General features: G+C 50.1%; 1 protein-coding gene across 4 annotated transcripts in view; it reads right to left on the bottom strand.

Annotated features, from left to right (window-relative positions):
• The window catches only part of PLXNA2 (plexin A2), a 216,027-nt gene that overhangs the window by 67,907 nt on the left and 126,614 nt on the right, over positions 1–21,506 (bottom strand). For all 4 annotated transcript variants that reach the window (XR_003794499.1, XM_029229414.1, XM_029229415.1 and 1 more), the window contains 5 exons: positions 10,420–10,520; positions 7,194–7,317; positions 5,313–5,466; positions 4,180–4,276; positions 775–889 (listed from right to left, as the gene is read on the bottom strand). Coding sequence is in view for 3 of the 4 variants with exons in the window: in XM_029229414.1 (XP_029085247.1) it covers positions 775–889; positions 4,180–4,276; positions 5,313–5,466; positions 7,194–7,317; positions 10,420–10,520 (591 nt within the window). In the remaining variant the exon portion in view is untranslated. The remainder of the gene's footprint in view (positions 1–774; positions 890–4,179; positions 4,277–5,312; positions 5,467–7,193; positions 7,318–10,419; positions 10,521–21,506) is intronic.

The following is a 21,506-nucleotide window of genomic DNA, read 5'->3' on the forward strand; positions in this document are numbered from 1 at the left end:
TCTCTATAGTTGTTCAAACTCACCTACTGGTCACTCTGGGGCATGAAAAACATTAGACACTGACCCAGCGGGCTTCGTTGTCCTAAGGCCTGCTATGAATTTGTAAGAAAGTCAACCTCAAGGAAATATCATTGGGTGCGATATTCGTTGGAAAGAGAAGAAATCTGATATTGCACTGTGTTGATGACAAAAGTGGGTCTGGCCTTAGGGATGGCACTTCAACTACACAAGAAAATGGGACTTTTAGCAAGGCCTGGTTCTTTTCACCAGCTGACTGCCTCTGTCTTCTGTAAGGCCACCCACACAGTCATACAGCAGAGTCAAAGAATCACTGAATTTTAGACTAGGAAGGGAGGTTGGCATGAAAGAGGGGCTAAGAGTAAATGTTCTATTGAACTAGACGATGTCTGCAGCCAAGCAAAGGGCTTAGACTCAGAGAACAAACGCCATTCACTACACTCTTCTAGACCATGGGGCCTGTTCGGTTGGATATATTTCCTCTAAACTTTCAGTCTCAACCCTCAGGTCCCCTCAAGCTTTTGAATGCACACAATCTTAGGAGTCTAGCAAATATGGCACACTTCTCCTTCTCTGGGGTATTTGCTGCCACTTTTTTTTAGCTCTATAATACCAGGGCTTTCTAACATCTCTGGGAGGAAGACCAACATGGACCAGGGCAAGGAGATGGCCACGCCGTTGGACGGACCATCTGAAAAAGGAGGACCACTCAGGATTCACTGGGGCTGCTGTTGCGCCAGGGTGAGCTATGCTTACCTCTGAAATGTTGATCCGGCCCTCCTGGAAGGAGCAGGTGGTGGGGTCATGAGTACAGAGGTTTCGGTATTTGCACCAATGGCAGCGGAAGGCGCTGTTGACACAAGACAGGCACCTGCAAGGATAGAGACAGTAAGAGGCAAAGAGAAGGCAGCAGACAGGGAAGGTAAGGGTGCCTGGTAGCCCATGTGTCATGATGGAAGTCTGTTACCCTTGTCTCACTCTTGGAGGGGTAGATTGGTGGGGCATCCCCAGCCCTGAGAATGGTGGCTTATCCCTCTAAGATGTCCACGGGACCAGAAAATTGAGAGGAAAATGTGTTCAGAGCGGGAATAATGTAACTTAGAAACCAGTGGTGTGCTAGAGCTGGTCTGTATCAGCTCATGATAGCCAATTATTCATATTTTCAGGAATTTTACAAGCGGTTGGCATCATGATAGCAGCTGGAAATTAGCCATGGAGGGAGTATTTATGCCATAGAAATTGGAAAATGCCATATAATAAGTTTTCCCCCGATTTCTGACGGTTAAACATTTGGCAGCATACCACCACTTATAAGACAGAATCGCAGGGGTGGGATGAATTGGGAGATTGGGGTTGACATATATACACTAATATGTATAAAATAGATAACTAACAAGAACCTGCTGTATAAAAAAATAAAAAAACTAAAGACAGAATCGCCCAAAGAGCACAGGGATAGAAATTGGGCAGATCTGGTTGCAGTTTTGCCTCTGCCACTGCCACTGAGGTCACCCTGAGTAAGCACTTTACCTTCTGACTTGGAATTTCTTCATCTGTCTGTACTAAGACTTTCCTGTCCACTCCATGGGGTGTTTCGTGTCAAACGAGATAATATATAGGACGTGATTTGGAAAAGTATTAACAATGCTAAATGTATTATTTTTAAGTGCTTAAATCACCTGTTATTTCAAGCTCTTAAATCACATTGGAGTGTTAATGATTGGTTCATACCACCTGTGTTTCTGAGTTTTGGGGGAGTAAACGGTATTAAGTGATAACTTTGTTCCACTCTCCAGGTTGCCAGGCATAGATAGCAACAGGCTATGTGTGTGGCTTCTGCCTTTCTCCCCAGGGTGAGTGAGCACTTCTTTCCCTCTGGTTTCCCCTGGAGGCTGTGTGTATTATCTAGGTTCTCTGTGTGTGATCAGACCACTGTCAGGCAAACGGGTTTTGCAGGTAGGGTTGTTCTTCCTGCTTCTTGCCAGATCCTCTAGTCTAGCCTCTCACAACTAGACCAACCTGGAAGGGACACGGCCAGGTCTGCAATCTGGCGCCACCTGGTGGGAACTCTGATGACATTTGGGCGGATGGGGCTTGATCCAGGGGTCACTGGCTAATACTCCACAGTGGATTGGGTGCGTTAGCCCATCTACACTTCTTCTCCATGCCAAATACTTTTATCCCCTTCTAGATACGCCCCTAGTTATTTTGTTCCTGAACCTAGCCCAGATGGATTGCTTCTTGCTAACATCTTATGATTCAGCAAGTAAATCATGAAAATGGACCAAGGATGATGAGATCAGGGTTTTAGAACAGGTTTTTCCATTGGCTAATTTTGTGACCTTCGTTGCAGCACTTATACCCTATGGGACTCAGTGTACCATAGTAAAAGGAAAGAATTGAACTTGACTCTGTGATTTTTAACTGTGAATGCCAGGAGTAAAGAAGGGTAAGATAGTGTTTTGCAATAAAATGGAATCTTTAGTGTCAAGGATACCTGCTTTGTTTTTCTGCTAACACTTGTTGCCTGTGACAGCATCTCCATTGCCATGGCAATATGGTTGAAAGTGGTGACATCACACTGAGTTGCCATGGAGATGTGGATGCTCTCACAAACAATGTATTCCTTCACTGCTGTGTTGTGGGAAGCTCACTTTCCAAGATGCATTTCCCAACAAAATGGGATTGGAATGCAGTCGGTAAGGGGCAATTTTATTCATTTCAGCTTCAGCCACATACTGCCCTGCCTTGCCTCCTCCCAGGCCATTTTTACCACTTGTTCTGTCTTTCTCAGCACATCTATTGATTTGGCCAAATGGGGCTCAGGTACGTCTCTTTCCTTAGCTACTGTGGAGACCCTAGAACTCTAGAAGATGATTCTAATCATGAAAAATCAAGACCAGAAAAGAGGAGACTAAGGAGGCTCATTTGCCTATTTTGATGGCTAAATTCCTTTAGGGCTTAGCTGCAAACAGACCCTCTCCCCACATGGACTGCTGGGCCCATCGTGCCCACAGCCTAGACCCTCAGACTTGATACTGCTGGAGTCCTCAGGTTGTTCCTGCCCTGGGCAATGGGAAGGATGGGTCCATAGAATATTCTCAGGTACTGCTCCTTCTGGCATGGAGCTGTTGCTTGATCTCTCTCCTTGTTGATTGACCAGGGTCACATGGCCCTTATGTGGTCCTATTATAGAGACGTGTTTCCCTCTTTCTAAATCTAAATCTAAATGGTGCATGAGTTTCCAGATGGTATGGAAGGAGTCTCAGTTTCACTTCGAGAGAGGAACCAGCAGAAACTAAGTATGGGTCTCTCTCTCCTCCACTCCTGGTCCTGCTTTTTACTTATGAAATGCTCCCAGCTTCCTGCGCAGCTGTTGGATCTCACAGCCAAGGGCACTCAATTGGTAGGCATTCTGCTGCTGGAGATGGCTGGTGAGGTCAGCTGGGCTGCACTTAAGCCCCTCTGAGGGCTGGTGGTTGGGCCTGGTTTTCCCCTCCTCCTCGAAAAGTTGAAGGCTCAGTTTGGACCACGGTATAGTTTAAAGCTTCCTCTCCCTCTCCCAGCCTGAGTCCTTTATTTGAGTGCTGGGTGAGGCTACTTCCCCATCTCTGAGTCCCTTCTTCATGTGGTCATGGATGATGTGTCCAAGCTCCACTGGTTGTCAGTCTCCGTGTTCAAATCCACCACCAACTGGCATAAAATGGAGAACTTTTCTTCTGGGTCCTGAGCCATGACCTTTGTTTTTACTTCAAACCCTCTTTTAACTCTTAGTCTGAGAGTTGAGGGTAGGGTGTGTTGCAAGGGAGACCGAATGAGATCAGAGGCTGTGGAGAGTGAAGCCATTCGGTTTAATATCACTGAATAAATGGAATATAACTGAAAAGTAACAGTTATGGAGAGCTTACTCTCTTCCAGACAATGTGCCGGGTCCAACTGGGAGACTGTGAGGTGAATACAATATGATTCTTGTTCTAAGGGAACTTAGAAAAACCCCACACTCATATCCAGACCCAGGGCAAGACTCCTCTGGCCTGGCCCTGCCGTTACCTGCTTGCTCACTAATTTCTCCCGACCTCATCTCTATAGAAGGACGTTGGTCTACGGGATCCTCTGGCTTTGATACTGAACAAGTACTAGTGCTGAGAGGGGTGTGCTTACAGTTGGTGGGCACTGCAGTTGTAGAACTTGAACTCGGTGCCGACGAATATCTTTCCTGTCTCCTTGGATCTCAGCTGCAGCTCTAGCCCAAACCAGTCTGGAAAAAGGAAAAAAAAAGGAGAGGGTTACAAATCTGGGGCACAGTGGAGAGACTGAGGGTAAATCATTCAGCTACTCCAGGGCTCCCCTGGGGCACCGATGGTAGATGGAACGTTCTTGAATCTTCTTCCAAGAGACTCCCTTTCATCCTGCTGATGACCAGCCCATCACTGAGACCCAGACGCCCCCAGCCCCTCTCTTAGGGAGGAGGTAATGGATCAGATCCCACAGAGTCCCCTGTTTGGTCAAATATGTACAGTTACTGTCAGAAATATCAGGTCACCGATATAGAATAAAAATTAAAAAAAAAGAAATATCAGAACGAAATTGGGTCATTTGTAGAGATGTGGATGGATCTAGAGACTGTCATACAGAGTGAAGTAAGTCAGAAAGAGGAAAACAAATATCGTATATTAACGCATATATGTGGAACCTAGAAAAACGGTACAGATGAACCGGTTTGCAGGGCAGAAATTGAGACACAGACGTAGAGAACAAACGTATGGACACCAAGCGGGGGGAAAGTGGCAGGGGTGGTGGTGGTGGTGGTGTGCTGAATTGGGAGATTGGGATTGACATGTATACACTGATGTGTATAAAATTGATGACTAATAAGAACCTGCTGTATAAAAAAATAAGTAAAATTCAAAAATTCAAAAAAAAAAAATCAGGTCAAAAGCCCTAAAAGCCCCCAGTTCTATGGAGAGAACCCGCTGAAAACCACTGGCTGAAACCACTGACATTCCTCGAAGGGAAGGGAAGTCTGGAAAAAATCTTTATGCACTGTGCAGGCTTAACCCAAATGGGAGCAAGGGATTTCCCTCTTCCTGAATTTTGCTTTGGGGCATGACAGTTTGCTTTCAGACTCAAACAAGTTTATAAGCCCTATTGGTATCTGGCATAAGGAGACCTAGTCAGGCAACTGTCAGTCAGTCTGTGCTGGTACTTGCCACCCTGTTCCCTGGGTCCTCTTCTCTTGGCCACCCTGGTAGGGCAGCCCCTAGCATATGACTCTCATGGCAGACACTTCTTACCTTGATCCAGAGGGATGACAGGGACAACCTTGGGCCCTGGTGAGATGCAGATGACCTGGCTCCCAGATACCTGTCCCTCTACCTCTGTCAGGTTCCCAAAGGCACAGGAGATGCCCGCAGACAGATCGGGAGCATCACTCACAACCAGGCTGAGCTGTGGGAGGAGCAAAAGGATAATGCTGTAGGAAGAGCCCTTGGGGCTCAGGAGACCTGGGCTCCAGGCCTGGCCCTGCCATTGCCCACTTGCTCACTCATCTCCACTGACCTCATCGATAAAGAGGATGTTGTTTCCAGGTGATCTTCTAGCTTTGACACTGAACAATTACAGTAGCACTGCGAGGGGTGTGCAGGGCCAATGGTCTTTATTATTAATACTATTAATTTTTCAGTCTTGTCCAGCAGCAGAAAGCACTGGGGGGAGGGGAAGGGAAGGATGCTAGGGGGAAAGGTCCCAAAACCCATCTCAGACCCAGCTCATTTTGACATGAAATCATGCAAACTTGAAAGCAAGTCATGAGCTGAGCCCTTCACAAATAAGCCTTAGCCCTGGATCATGGGAGAACACGTATCACCAGTCTGCAGGTTTATAAGGAGTTTACCGGGTTGGCGAAAGACAGCTGGCGCCTCAGCCTGGCTGTCATTTAGGGTCTGCTTGCCAAGGTGGTGGGTTTCCTAGAGTTTCTATTCTCTGTTCCTCTCTGGCTCTCTGCCCCCTGACAGCTCCCCTAGAGTAGGGCAGTCACCTCACAAGAAGTTTAGGGGATCAGAGGAAGGCAGGAAGTGAACACTAATGGCTCAGGTGATGCCTGCTGTTTCTTAGGGTCCCAGTGATCTAGGTCAGTGGTTTGCAGGCCTTTCAAGTTTGAACACTCTCCTTTGAATGGTAAAAATATCACAGAGTGTCAGAAGAATCTGTTGATTGAGAAATCATTTAATGGTAAAATGCTGCTCTGAATTCAGTGTACTTGGAAATGGGGTTGTACTAAGTGACCACAATATAGTATCTAAGTGGTATTTGAAACAACAGGTGAGAAATGTGACTCCCAGTGGGGAGTGCCCATGAGGGTCCATGGTGACAACACCCTGCGGCCTGCAAGTGGCGAGTCCTAACGGAGGGAGGCCTCCCTTTGTCATCCCACCTGGCAGGGATTTCTTAGTCACAATGGCTATCACCTAGCCTTTCTATACATTTGTTTGCTGCTGAATCTCTGCCCCAGTTTCGTTTCCATGGGGCTGAGAGACTTAGGTACAAACTCTGCTGTTTGTTCCCTCAGCTCCATGGGAGCCAAAACCTCCCCGTGGGGATGAATGAACGCAAGTCTTGGAAGGTTCATTAACTAATTAACATTTGTGAATGCTCATATAACCTCCAGAATGAAATAATCCTGCAGGGCCTGAGGACACGAAGTATTTGGGGTTGCAACTCGACAGGTGGTTAAGGACCATTGTATTCTCTTTAATATTCTAAGCACATACTGTGAATTAAGTCTCAGTCTCTCTGTGTCTGCCTGTCTGTCTGTGTCTCTCATATACAAGCACAAAGGCAACTCCAGGTTTCTGTGAGACACTGTATCAAGTGGACGATTGAAATACACCATATACCAACGAATGGCATTGGATTGCATTATGTTGTAGCTGTTTGTTACTAAATGCAAAATCTAGATTTACAAAACAGATCAATAGGTAATGAATCTGCGAGGGGCAGGGCGAATGACTAGGCCCTTTACAATAAGAGTTACCATAGTTTTCCTACAAAGATCAAGTTTCCTTGGAGCATTTAAAGTGCGAGCCATTTACATTGTGCAAGTGTTAAAGGAACACACCCACACTTGTGCGGGTCCCACACCCCACGCCTCCACCCTTCCGGATGAGTTTACTCACCAGCCGGTTGTGCTCAGACACTGAGATGCTGCTGGGATGCACCTCGAGGCTCATGCACTGGCTGATGCTGGCAGCAAATCGATTAGGTTCCCAGGCCCGCTGACACTTGTCCCTGCGGGAGCACCTGCCACAAACACAGATCCACAAGCGGTCAGGCCTCTGAGACCCATCTGTTGGAGGCTCCAGGGTCCCCTGAAGGTAAGTGAGAAGGCTTTGCTGCTCTGAGGCCTGTGTCCGTCTTCTCATGACAACATTCACTTATCCCAGAGGGCCTGGTGACTCCCAGATGGTCTCTATTGCAGTTAAAGTCAGACTAAGAGAAGTGGGATCGACCGCCAACACAAGAGATGCGGTTTAGACATAAAGAATAGCTCTAGAGGGACGGCACCTTTACGGGAAACTCAGTGAGTGAGGGAGGGAAGGTTGGGGACGTGAGAAGTAGCAGGCAAGAGGCTAAAAATGTGAACTCTGGAGCCATGATGCCTGGGCTCTAACCCCAGATCTACAGCCTACTAGCTGTGGCCCCTTGGACAAGTTCCTTAATCTCTCCACGCCTCAGTTCCCTCAACTGTAGAATGCCGAGGCCAATGATAATACACTACCTCATAGGCTTGCTGTAAGCATTAAATAAGCTAGTGTTTAGAAAATGGCCTGTTCTTAGCCCTTCTAAGAACAATGTTGATGATTCTGAATATTATTATTCTCCTCCAGGGATATTTAAAAACCTGGACAGGGTCTTAGCTGTGTGGGACAGCATGCACGTGATCTTGTGGCTGGACTCATAGCTCTTTGAAGGCAGGGACCATGTTTTATGCATTGAGCTATTCTACCTGTCCATGGTATATTTTCAATAAATGTTTGTGGTGGGAAAGAGAGAGACAGACAGGGAGTCGCAGGCAGGGTTGCCCCTGGCAGAAGGCATGTGTGGCCGCTTCTCCTCACATCTTCATCTCTGGTTCTTGGCTTCTCTGCCTACAGCAGCAGGTGGGCACTGTGACGCCTGCACACAGGGGCGTCTGGTGGCCACTTAAGTCACATGGGAACACGCTCCAGGGCTGGTGCTTCTCCAACCAAAGAGCCACTGGGGACACTCCAAGATTCCACAACCAGGCTGAGATTCCCAACCGAGCTCCCCCCAAAGTCCCTCCCCCCTCTTCCTTTCCAGGCACATAATGGATCTAAATATGAATGCTGTCAAAGAAAAGAATTATTGAGGTTTAAGTGAATCCTTAAGATAGCTCTAAAGTGAGCTCTTGACTGGAGCCTTTATCTCATTGACTCACTGAAATGGCTCTTTTTTTATCATACTATTTATGGCAACAGCCCTAACAGAGATAAATAGCCTCTAAGACAATAACGCACTTGCAAGAGCAAGGCATACAGAAGACACAGGAAGGTTTCAAATCTCCCCCGGACCCAGAGGCTCCTGAGCAATTTCTCTCAGGCCTCTGCCTCCATTAAAATCCAGTGTGTGGGCCTGGCAGCTGGGGTCGTCCATCCACTCATTCCTGTTACCCAGGCAGGCGGATGGCGACAGGTGGGAGGACACTGCCGGAGGGGCTGGTGAAGATGAGAGGGACCAGAAGAAGAGAAACCTCTGGGTATAACCGGGAGGAAACTTGCTCCCCATGTGCTCTTGGCAAACAGAGCTGCTGGAAGGAGAGGTGTGCCCTGGCAGGTGATGACAGGGAAGGAGCTCAGACGGCAGAGGAAATCTGAGACTATCTTCATGTGGTCCAGTCATTCTAGGAGCCCCAGCTGACCTGGCCCAGGAGGATGACGGGGTGGTCTGGGGCCTCCGGGAAACTTGGACATTGAGGCTAGATTGGCAGGGAGAGCAGGGAGTGGGTAGTATGGCCGGATCTACCCACCACCGCACAGTGAGAGGGCAGGTAGCCCAAGACAAGGCCTGAAGCTGGGAGCGGCTGTCAGATTCTGTGGAGAAAGAAATCCTCTTGAGGTGAGAGAGCCTTCTGGCTGTCAGGCCAGCCTCACTGAAGGGAACCCAACTGCAGCCACCTTTGCCATTCTGGGGCCATAGTGGGAGCAGCGGCAGTTTCTTTACCACTGGTCTGACCTAAATGGAGACTCACTGTCCGGGTTCTGGTGAGAGCATTTCTGGCAAGACTTTTGGAGGAGGCCCTTACCTCCAAATCTAAGCAGGGAACTCAGTATCTGTGGGCTCCAATCCAGTCCGGATTTTGCATCTGTGAGGTGCCTGCTTCCCTCCCTCCCTCCATAGCCCTCCCAACACCTGCTGCAGAGGCTGGAAGCCAAGAGCTATTGTGCAGGACCCTGAACTCTAGCCCTCCGCCTCCACCCTAAACTCTGCACATTTTATGGGGATGCTTTGGTGGCTGGCACGGAGCCAAGGAGTTTCCAACTCCACTGGGGAACAGAATTCCTGGCCAGCTCCTGCCTTTGGAGTTTTCACCCTCTTCTCTCCCTCTGGGGCACTTCGAATCAGGAAGTTTAAGTGCGATTTTGCATTTCTATTGAGCTGGTATTCAATGGCAGGGGATGTATCTGAATAGGGATGTGAGGCCAGTTGGAGTGAGATGCAGACTTCTTGGAATCCGGAATTAATGAGGCCAGAAGGGTCCTCCCAAGGCTTCTGTGTCCATAACAATTATTTTGACTTGTGTAGCTTATCCTGAGCTTCCTTATTGCCAAAGCATTTATTATTTCATTTAATCCTCACAGCTCACCTGCGAGGGAGGCATTACCCCTATTTAGCGATGGGGAAATGGAGGCCCACAGTTGTCAGTGGACCATCCTGGGTCACACAGCAGCTAACTGGAGTCCAAGCTTCCCAACTCTAGTGCAAACTCCAGGAAGGAGGCACCTCGTTCAGGCTACACTGAGGAGGTTCTTGGGAAACCTAGAGATTCTACAACTTCCCCTGTGAGCTCTTCCAACACCACTACCCTTCCCTGTAGAAAAGGTACAGACTTCAGAGCTGGCCGGGGGGGAGGGGGTGGGGGATCAGATTTTGGAGGTGAAATGAAAAACAGAGAGGCAGAGGCACTGCACTTAGAAAGAAGGCCCACCCATGGCCTCTTTTCCTCTTCCTGCTCTCAGCACTCCAACCACGATGAGAATTACTGCTCAGAAGAGGGAAATTCCTCTCTCCCTACGAACTGATGTCACATCCCTCATCAACACTCCCAGGAAAGTACCTGGTTTTCTGCATTCCAGGCTTTTTTCCAGAATGTGCCAAACTTACATGTTGTGCAGGGCACACCAGCCACAGTGAGGGTCCCCCGAGCTCAGGCATTCCCCACAGGTCGTGTACTGTTCACAGGATTCCACGGGGACCCTGGTGATCTGGCCAAGAGGGAAAAGAGAGCAGGTTAGATTGGGGAGTGACGCCTCGCAGAGGTGTGTTCAGACTCAACTACACCTAACCACACTTGCACTGTCGCCACCCCTAAGAGGTGACAGTGGGGGGGGGGCGGCCTCAGTGCTCTCATGTGTTTGCCCCGCACGAGTCAGGTACAGCTAACAGGCCCCAGGCTTCTTGCCTTTGCTGGAGGTGGAAGCAAATCCTCCAGTTTCTCTTTGCCTGCACTAAAGTCCTCCAGAGAGCTGGGCCTGCTCCTGGCAAAGGCTGAAAATGGTTAACTCTGTTGAAAGGCTATTGAGTGCCACCAACTCGTCTCTGAAGAGCTTTCAGCTGGGCTTGGGCTGAGACATCCTGCCTGCACAGAAAACATTTAAAAAGGGAGAGAAGGAGAAACTTTTCCTATCAAATAATATTCATCTAATGGCATGGTCTTTTTACATCCAACCAAACATACCACCTGGATCCAATTATCCCATTCTCTGATGCCTGCATTCAGTTTCTCTAGTAAATCTCCCATCCTTTGAAAAGTCTGGCTAAATGGGAACAGAGATGAGCTGCCTGTCTTGCTGGGGAAAGTGGGAATGTACAGAAGAAGCCCCTGCCCCCCAGAGGATGTGGCCTCCTCCTGGCTTCCAGGTGGGGCCCTGCGGGGACACGGGCCGGGCCTGTTTGGTCATTACTCACCCTTACCTGCTTAGCGGGTGTGACATTAAGGCCAGGCAAAGGGTCAGAAGATTGAAGTCTTGCATTTGGTATGTCCTAGGTATCTGTTGCTGGCTGGGGCTGGAGGCTGCTGGGCTGGGAATGGAATCTCATTTGTTAGGGCAGAGAGGTCCCCCACCTACTGGATGTGCGAACCCAAGTGGAAACACAGCCTGCGGTCCAGCGGCACAGTGGTCTGCCTCTAGCAGGGGGACAAAGGATCTGATGGAGATGCCTTCACAGCGTGCTCCTGAGAGGCTCGGGATGGAGTCTAACACTGCTCACCCGGCAACTGTTTATCAGATGTCACTATGAGAGGCTCCGGTGCTGTGTGATAGAGAAACAGCAGCGAACAGGACACAGATCCTGCCCCCCGGAAGAGCACGCAGCCCAGTAGGAATTGATAATTACAAACCGAGACCTGCTCTACACTGTGCTCAACATCCACTGCAGGCAATAGGCATGTGCCCTGGGGGCCTTGGCAGCTTAAAGGAGGGCGGTCCAGCACAACCTGTCTGGAGGAAGGGGCCAGCCTGTCTGGAGGAAGGGACCAGCTGAGTATGGGTGAACCAGGGTAACAGTGGGCCCAATGCAGATGCCTGGAAGGGCATTCCTAGCTGAGAGATTATCACGAACAAAAGTAATCATGGGGCTTCCCTGGTGGCGCAGTGGTTGAGAGTCCGCCTGCCGATGCAGGGGACACGCGTTTGTGCCCCGGTCCAGGAAGATCCCACATGCCGCGGAGCAGCTGGGCCCGTGAGCCATGGACACTGATCCTGCCCGTCCGGAGCCTGTGCTCCACAATGGGAGAGGCCACAACAGTGAGAGGCCCGCGTACCGCCAAAAAAAAAAAAAAAAAAAAAAAATATATATATATAATCATGGCTAAGTTCAGCCTAACTCAAGTGTGGAGTGTATACTGGATGGGCGGGCTGAGAGATGAGGCTGGTGGCATGGAACCAGGGGCCAGACAACGAAAGGTCTTGGGTACCAGCCCCAGGAACTTTCCTTCTCTCTGTTGGGTGCCCCCCACACCCGCTCATTCTCCCCACATCATAAACACTTAACATTCTGAATTACAAAGTTTTTCTCTGAGTGACGTGATCAACTTTAAGCATCCCTAACTTCCCTTTAATAATAAAAATACAAAATGCAGAAAGCATAAATATAAAATCTTGCAATTCAGTGAAAAAATTGATATTCTAAATGGAAGTTGGGGGAGTAGCTGATTTGAAATAGTTCATGTGGAATAGGTCCGAGGGTTGAATTGACTCTATGTCCAATATGACCTGACAGGGTGATGTCATAGCTAAAGGGGCTAATTCGATCATGGGCTGCATTAATGGACATGGTGTCAGGATGGAGATGACCTGAGTTCCCAGCTCAGGTCTTTGCAACCTGCTCTAAGAGGAGGGTTGCTCAACCAGAGAAACTTTCCAGAGGGTGGTCACGATGGGGTGGGACCCAGGTGTGGCATCTGAGGTACAGCTGATAGACCTGTATGTTTATTTAGGTCAAAGAAGTTGAATGTCAAGGTGGCCGTGGAAGCTATCTGCCACTGTTTGAAGGGGGGCAATGTGGCTGCAATAAGACTCATGGGTGAAAAGTTCCAGGAAAGCTCAACAGAAGAAAGTCAAGGTTGTCCACCAGTGCAACAGACCTGGCTTCCAGCAGGGACTCCCTTCCGTGGGACGTGTAAGCAGAGTCAAGGTGACATGTGTCCGGGAGGCTGTGGAAGGAATTTCTGCCCCCAGAGGAAGGCTGCCCTAGTCCTTCTAACTCTGACATATAGGATTCTATTTCCCACAGTTTGCCTAACTCCTTCCTGAGACTGTTCATTTCTGTCCTGAATGACTTGGACAGTTCAAAGATCCAGCCACGCCACTAGCCACTGATAGCACCCCACTTTAAGGAGCAACCATTGACCCCTGACTCACGTCCTGTGATTCCTACCAGAAGCACCTTTCCGGCAGGTGCCTGCCAGACGCTCTCCCAGCATGCCTCTCCCGGGCCTGGGACTCTCGGCCCTTCAGGATATCTGTGACCCTAGCCACCTGGGGGGCTTCCGCCAGCCCCCTCCAACCCGCCCTCGGAGGGCTGAGAGCCGCAGCCCAGTGCCCGGCCTCCCTTTCCTGGGTTTCGGGCTCCGTGTGAGTGATGTCTGCATCTGGCTGGAAATTAAAACAACTGTCTGCATTGCATTCGGCCCGTCTGTCAAAACACAGCCCAGCTCTCAGCAGCTGGGGAAGGGGGCCCTGAATGGGAGCAGTGTCTCCAGCAACAAAGCCCACTTTCACGCCAAGTGCCGCAGAGATAGTGAGAAGCCTGTTCTTCTCCAAACGTGAAACCAACAGCACAACTATTTTTCCTGTTTCCTGGGCCCTCCTGGTGGGAATTTTTTTTTAAATACACTGAGTTGAAGAGCAAAGTGAAACAGGAAACTTATAAGGGGGGCGGTTCCTAAAATTTGAATTATTCTCTTCTCAAAGACCTCATAGCCATATGCAAACCAGAGGAAAGAAATGTCACAGGGACTGGAGGGAGGTCCTCAAAGTCAGGTGTTTCCATGGGTGCTCTGTCTTTCCTATAATCATGTGTTTCTGTATTCATTTATCAACCCATATCCATAGATCATGTCCTACAGAAAGACCAGTGCTGGGCACTTTAGGGGAATAAAATCAACAGCAACATTAAAACACAGCCATCACCTTCAAGTTGCAAACAGGCTAGCAATAAAAAAAAGAAAAGTGATGTGTGTTCTAAGAGAGGTATTAAAAGAGGGCTGAGGCAATTCAGAGCAAAGAAAATACTACTTCTACGTCTACGCCGTCCAATGTATGGGCCCGTGCGGTCCCCAGCATCTGGAATGGGGTTAGTTCGAATTCTAGTCCTTAGAGATGTGCTCTAAGGACACCGGATGTTGATGGTTGAGCATGGAAAACAAGAATGTAAAATAGCACAGTAATAACTTTTTATTGACACATGTTGAAAAGATAAAAATTTAGTAAATATTTAGTTAAATAAGATCTACTATTAATTTCCACTGTCTCTTCTTACTCTTTAAAATATGGCTGCTGGAAAAGTTAAAATTACATGCGTAGCTGTGTGGACGGCACTTTGTCATCATGGGAGAGCACTGCTCTAGATAGGAGTCCCAAGAAGGCTTTGTAAGGGATGTGGCCTGGGTCTGGGTCTTCAAGGGTGAATAATATTTATACAGATGAAAAGCGTCCCAGGTGGAAAGAACCACATGAGCAAACACAGGAAAGCAGAGTTTCTTCAGAAAACGTTGCATGAGGGTGAAGAGTGATGGGTATAAATCTGGAAAGGTAGTTTTGGGTTAACTTGGGAAGGACGGAGAAGGCCACAGAGCTGGAATACATGACGTCTGTAAGCTCTCCAGCCTGTCACTCCTTGGCCAAAAGAATGTCCTCCATGAAGAGGTGGCCCGAGTTTCCAAACCAACATCCTTGGCATTACCTGTGAGCTTAAGGGGCATAAAAATCCAGAGTCCACTGGGTTAGAACCTCTGGGATGGGGCGGGGCCTGAGAAATGGTTCCAACAAGCTCTCCAGGTGATTTTTTTTTTCTTTTTAAAGAAAATGTTGGGGGTAGGAGTTTATTAGTTAATTTATTAGTTAATTTTTGCTGTATTGGGTCTTTGTTTCTGTGCGAGGGCTTTTTCTAGTTGTGGCAAGCAGGGGCCACTCTTCATCGCGGTGCGCGGGCCTCTCACTATCGCGGCCTCTCTTGCTGCGGAGCATAGGCTCCAGACGTGCACAGGCTCAGTAGTTGTGGCTCATGGGCCCAGTTGCTCCGTGGCATGTGGGATCCTCCCAGACCAGGGCTCGAACCCATGTCCCCTGAATTAGCAGGCAGATTCTCAACCACTGCGCCACCAGGGAAGCCCCTCTCCAGGTGATTCTTATGAGAACCACTGGTAAATGTGACTTCATGTCTTGGGAAATCTTTTTAAGTGTCAGGCCCTGGGGCCATAAAGAAATAGAATCAAACTCTGCCTAGGGACTACGAAAGGAACTAGTGGAAGGAATTAGACTGACTCAGGAGGAGGAGAGATGGAGGTTAGCCTGGGGACTGCTTTATAGCCAGGGAGAAATTGGTTCTAATATCTCTGAGTCTATGGAGGCCCTGAAAGACCAGGTTCAAACTTCTGGGGTCAGGGGCCACTTCACTCTGCACCAGGCGAAGGCGGGCACTTGCTCTAGGACCTGGTGGGTGGGGGAGGATGGGGAGGGGATGGGCATTGTCCCGGGAAGCTGGAGAAGGCAAGGGAGCTTCTCCTGGAGAGTGTCTACCGTGTCAGGCGGCTTTGTCAGGGCTGACTCAGAGTTTAATGGGACACTCAGTGACACTTTAATTAGTGTTTGTTTATTATGATTGCGATTTAATTATGCCTGAGGCTCCCCACCCCCTCTGGTCCGAGTGCTGGGATCTGAGGGTGGCTGCGTCGGCAGAGGAACGTGGTGGTGAGGCGCCTCCGATGGAGGATGCCCTTCTCCCACCTGCCTCCACCGCCTTCTCCCCAGGACCAGGGGACCGCTCCACACTGGATTCCCCCCGCACGCTTGGCATTCTTCTCCTCTTGATCTTATGTCTTGTAATTACACCTCTAATGAATATAACTGTCCGATTAAGTCATTTACTGAAGAAACACTCTTCATGAAAGGTGACTCGTACTGTGTTCTTGTCTCCTCTGACCCCAAGGCCCCTCATCTCCAGTGCCTCCCTTGGCCTCAGTCTGTGGGGTTGACGTACGTGGGAAAGGGCTCAGCAGGGGTGCAGAGTTCGGAGTGGTTCTCTCCCCCACCCAATTCCCTCCCCTTTAAGCACACTGGTCAGCCCACAGGGTGCAGCGCCCTGCACAGCAAGGGATGTGATATCAGATTATCATTGGCTGTGGGGACGAATCACCAAGGGAACTGCTGGAACCATCCTCCTTCCTGAAGATGTTGAGGGACAGGGCACACCCATAGGGCTTGGACTACCCAGGGTGAGGCCCAGAAGGCCTCTGTGGCCCTGGTAGTTACTATCAGCCTGGAGAGTCACTACCATCAGGTGCAAACCCATCACTCTTCAGAGAAGAGTCCCCCGGTGGTGGACCGAGGGAGGAGCCCTTTGGTGCGTAAACCTGGGGAAAGAGAATCAAGGTTGTATCTCTGCCACCCTGTGTGGACTCTTAGAAGGAGCCACCTTGGTTCTGAGAATCTGGGGGCAACTATCGGAGAAGCAGCTGAGTTGAAAGCAGAACAACACAGAGGATTCTGACCATGGGCTGTACCTGGGTGTCATGCGGTCCTTCAGTATTTACAGAGCATTTATGTTGTGTTAAGCTCTCCATTAGGCATCGGGTGACATTCTCTGTCCCCCTGGGGCCCATGGTTTGGCTGAGGACAAAGGAAACAGGATCATCTTAATACAGGAGAATAGATGCCGCAATAGAGGTATAATCAAGGGACAGTCGTGGCTCAAAGGCCAGAGCTTGGAGGTTCTCCTCAGGGAGCTTTGGCATGGGCACTCTGTTCTAGAAGCTGAAGGATTCCTTTGCAGTCATGCACGAGAGAGAGGGAGAGAGGGAAGGAATAACGGAAAGCTGTTCCCCAGGCTGGCAGGGCCCCTTGGGGACAAAGCATTTAATCCCCTGCTTCTCTGGAATCTGCTCTCCCCTGCCAGATGGTACACCTGTCCCCACATGTGTCCCCTGCCTCCTGACACAAGGAAAGAAACAGTGGCCTTCTCAGTGGCTGAGAGCCAGGTGGCAGGGGGTGGGAAGTGACGCAGCCTGGGTGGAAGCATGCAGTTGGCCTGAGCTACAGCCTCCTGGTCCCCAGGGCCCGGAGCATAGTGCATGGCAGCTGAAACGCAACTGGCTCCCCACACCTCTCTCCTTTCTTTTGTATCTTCTCTTGGTGGTCCCTCCCTGCCAGCCCAGCCTCTCTCCCCTTGGAGTTTGTAGGGTCTTACACCCAGTTTCTCCTCTTTTTCCCAAACCAGATCTGTTTTCAAGAAGCAATCTGATGCTCATTTGCATTCACAGCTGAGGGCAGACTGACGGGAAGCCCCACCAGGGCTGGTGTGCGGGATGAGCTCCGCGGCACAATCACAACAGATGCCGATGCCCAGAGAGGGTTTTAGCACTTTCTGAGTGCTTTCACACCCCTTATCTCATTTGATCTGCACAGCTCCCTGGGGAGGAAGGGAGGTTAGGGACCCATTTGTTCCACCAGGAAATAGAGGCACCCAAAGGGCTGGCTTAACCCTGGGCTCTGTCTCACAGTGAGTGGAGGTGGCCAGCTGCAGCGCGTCCTCCGTGGCCCGTGGTGGTGACATGTCATAAAGGATCTTTCTGAGGAAAGGAGGGACAGGGGGTTCAGGGGTTAGTTCCAGGAGATGGAGCTGGGGCCAGAGCAGGATTCAGGAGGCGGGAAGCAACCAGAGGGCAGGTGAGGCTTTGGTTTCTCTGACTCCACTGCTCCTAGGAGCTGGCCAGCGCCCAGCAGTTGTTACCTGTTCCCATGGGTGGTGGGAGGAGTCTCTCTCTCTTTTTTTTTATTTTGCGGTACACGGGCCTCTCACTGTTGTGGCCTCTCCCGTTGCGGAGCACAGGCTCCGGACGCGCAGGCTCAGCGGCCACGGCTCACGGGCCCAGCCGCTCCGCAGCACGTGGGATCCTCCTGAACCGGGGCACAAACCCGTGTCCCCTGCATCGGCAGGCGGACTCTCAACCACTGCGCCACCAAGGAAGCCCTGGGAGGAGTCTCTCTTCACCACTTACCCCAAGTCTTGTCAGCCCTGTGGCGAACAGGTACAACCAGCACTGGGAGGTTTGAGAGCTTAGGGTTCTGCCTTCCCTGTACACCCGCTGGGGCCAGGGTTCACAGTCCTCCCAGGGAGAGGAACGTGGGCAGATGGTCAGGGAGGCCAGGCCAAGGCCCCAGCCCTGGTCAGTTTCTCTCAGGCACCCAAGCCAAAGTGGACCCTTCAGGAACAGGCCAGGCTCCCCTGGCTCTAGACGTGCCTCACACTATGGCCCCTTTGAGTCAGCAAGACTCCACAGAATAATACCTGCCTCCTGCCTCCTATCCTTTACAGGCAAAGAGCTGACTGTCAACTGGATGCCTGAAACAGCATCTTAATCTAATTCTCCCCCGCTGGGTGTGCTTGGGGGCAGAAGTGAGATCGCCTCCTTGGATCTGCTCCCCAGGGATAGGGGGAGAAGTGAGGGGGACTGAGGCCTCCTGCCTGGCACCACCTTCCTCTGAGCCGGGAAGTTGACTGAGCTTGTCCAAGGGAATGAAGCAGCAGGAACCATTTATCCTGCACCTACTGCACGCCAGGCACTTTCCCTGTGTCACATCACCTAATCCTTACATCAGCCTTGCAGGCGAGGGATTAGGCCCAGCTCACTTATTAGAAAACTGAGTCTTGGGTTAAACAAACTGCCCAAGTTGCATGCCTTGTAGGTGGTGGAAGCAGAACTGGAGTCCAGGTTCATCCGACTCCCAGGTTGAGGTGGAGCGGTAGAGGCACAGGCAGCGGTAAGGAAAGGCCCCTCTCCTGGGGCTGCCCCCAAGGGTGGGCTGTCAGGGTCCCCTGGCTTTCTCCTGGACGTCAGGGCCCAGCGCTGTAATTACGCTTCCTTCCTGACCACTGCCTGCCTCTTTCTCACTTTTCTCTGGTTGCTGACAGCGATTCAGCTGGTGCATCTGGAGCCAGACAACACAAGGGGTGATGTGAGAGAGTGAGGGAGAAGATGGGTTGGTGGGGGTGAGGATGCCCTGCTTGATTTTTTTGAAACCTGCCAGGACCATAACAGTAATGGACATGACTCTGAATGGGTTCCACAGTCTCCATCCTGAGCCTGCTCGGAATGTCAGGGCCCTCAGTCGGCACAGAGCGGGGGCAGTGGAGGTGGCAGGGGCCTCCTGTCCTGGTCTTGCTAGCTGTTCGCTGCGAGGCCCTGGGCAAGCTGCTTAACCTCTTCAAGCCTCCCTTCTTTATTTTTAAAATGGAGATAGCAATTCCCGTCTCACCTGTCCTGCCTGTTCATCAGGGACCAGGGCACCTCTGAGCTCCTATTTTCATCTTCAGTTCTCCCTATGAATCAACTTCCCAGTAATTAATGCGAAGGACTCAGTATTGTTTGTTCCCAGGGTTAGGTCCAGTTCTTTAAAAATCAATAGTCATGTGTGAGATCACCTTAAATCTTCATAAAGTAAACACCAACCCAGCCCCGCTGCCCCTCCTGGGGGCTGTGAAAGTCACATGATCAATATTATTAAGAAGAAGGAGACACCAACACCCCCCCCCCCCCAGAAAACCAGCTGGAGGTTCTGGAGCCTGTGATTGCAACCAAAGCAACATGCAACCTTCTGACCAAAAGCTGACCCTGGGGCCTTCTCCTAAGAACCTCTATCTGGAGACCCTAGGGCAGAGTGACTGTTCAAAGAGAAAATCTATTTTTAATGACTTGGGGGAGAAGAGTGGAGTGGCTGAGTAATTTGGAGTAATTAAAGCTATCTATCACTCTGAGTGGGAGCCAAAATTGGTTGAACTTTTCAATGATATTTTTTCCTTCTCATTCATAAAACCCAGCAGAAGGTCACGCAGGAGTCAAAGGGGAAAGGATGATGGGGAAAGAAATTTCTGGCCCCAAAGAGTGGAATTCATCCTACTGATGAGCACTTGGGTAATGATGGCTCCTCCTGTACCCTTTTGGTAGAGGCCATGTTTACTTTGTCCTCGTTAAGAAGCTGGACTTTGGGCTTCCCTGGTGGCGTAGTGGTTGAGAGTCCGCCTGCCGATGCAGGGGACATGGGTTCATGCCCCGGTCCGGGAAGATCCCACATGCCGCGGAGCGGCTGGGCCCGTGAGCCATGGCCGCTGAGCCTGCACGTCCGGAGCCTGTGCTCCGCAACGGGAGAGGCCACAACAGTGAGAGGCCCGCGTACCGCAGAAAAAAAAAAAAAAAAAAAAAAGAAGCTGGACTTTGAAGGAGACAGTCCTCAGTTTCAAATCCAGCTGCTATAATTATCGACTGTATGACATTAATAAATGGTCCTTATTGTCCTTCTTGCACCTCAGTTTCCTCCTCTGTGAAATGCTGACAATAATGGTATTAACTTCACCAGGTACTTTTGAGGTTTAAGTGACATCTGTACACAAAGAGCCTTGCATGCAGTTGGTGCTTAATAGTGGTAGTTATCATGCTCAATCTCTCTGTGCAGACCCACTGAAGGCGGCAGTGTTTGCACAGGAAGCTGCAGAGGGCCCTCACCCAGACTCTGCACTCCTGTGTAGGCTGACCTTGAGTAAGCTACCTCGCCTCTTTGGGCTGAGACTGCTGATCTATCTATCATATGGGGAGAATTAGGTCTACACAGCCACTCAAACTGTTGTCTTTATTCACGACATAATCCCTACTGGAGGCTGAAGAACACTGAAATTCAGGATCCTTGGCTGGAAAAAGTCAAATTGAGCTTAGTCTCCTAAGGAAGAAGGTGGAACTTGGGCAAGGAAGAACTACAAAGAGGGAAGAAAGCAAATGGGCAAAGCAGATATCCCAAATACCATACCATACTTTCTCAGACAGGACTCCTGGGCCAGAAAGGGCCCTCTCTAGTGCTGTTTTTTGGAAGGTTCTACAAAGAAGCAGAGAGGCTGATACTATGTTGTCTCCATGACAACCATGGATTTATTCAGTTAGGGAAAGCAGGTGGGGTAGGAAATAGGGGACGAGAGGATTTGGGAAATACAGGGTCTCTGAAATAGCTAAATCAGATCTCTCACCTGGAAACCAGATGCCTGGGTTTAGCCAGGGCCCACAAAGCTCCCTACAGGGCCAACATCAACTTGTCTGCCCCAGAGGGGAAAAGTGATTATGGCAAAGGGATGGAGTAACGAAGCAGGGATGCCCCTTCACCTGTCCATTCCCATTCGTTCATTCACACTTCTATTCCTCCAGACTTTTCCAGTGGGGCCCCTGGATGCAGAGAGCCCAAGGGTAGCCTTACCACATGGAGCTTGATTTATCTGAGAGCTGGCATCTGCCTAATATGTCCTGGTTTCTGGGCCCCACCCCTTCAAATTCTGGCTCCCCTGCCTTCCAGTCACCAGGAGAGCCAGACAAGAGGGTGTGGCCCTCCGGTTAATCCCAAATCCTCTTTGAAGCATGTACGGCTCTAAAGCATGTAAGCTCTAAAAGGTGATGTTTGGGGAGGGAATCACCAGGGCCCGAGAAGAGGCTG

The sequence above is a fragment of the Monodon monoceros genome, unplaced genomic scaffold (assembly GCF_005190385.1).
Source record: "Monodon monoceros isolate NGI ecotype Baffin Bay Population unplaced genomic scaffold, NGI_Narwhal_1 Super_Scaffold_18, whole genome shotgun sequence".
NCBI lineage: Eukaryota > Metazoa > Chordata > Mammalia > Artiodactyla > Monodontidae > Monodon > Monodon monoceros.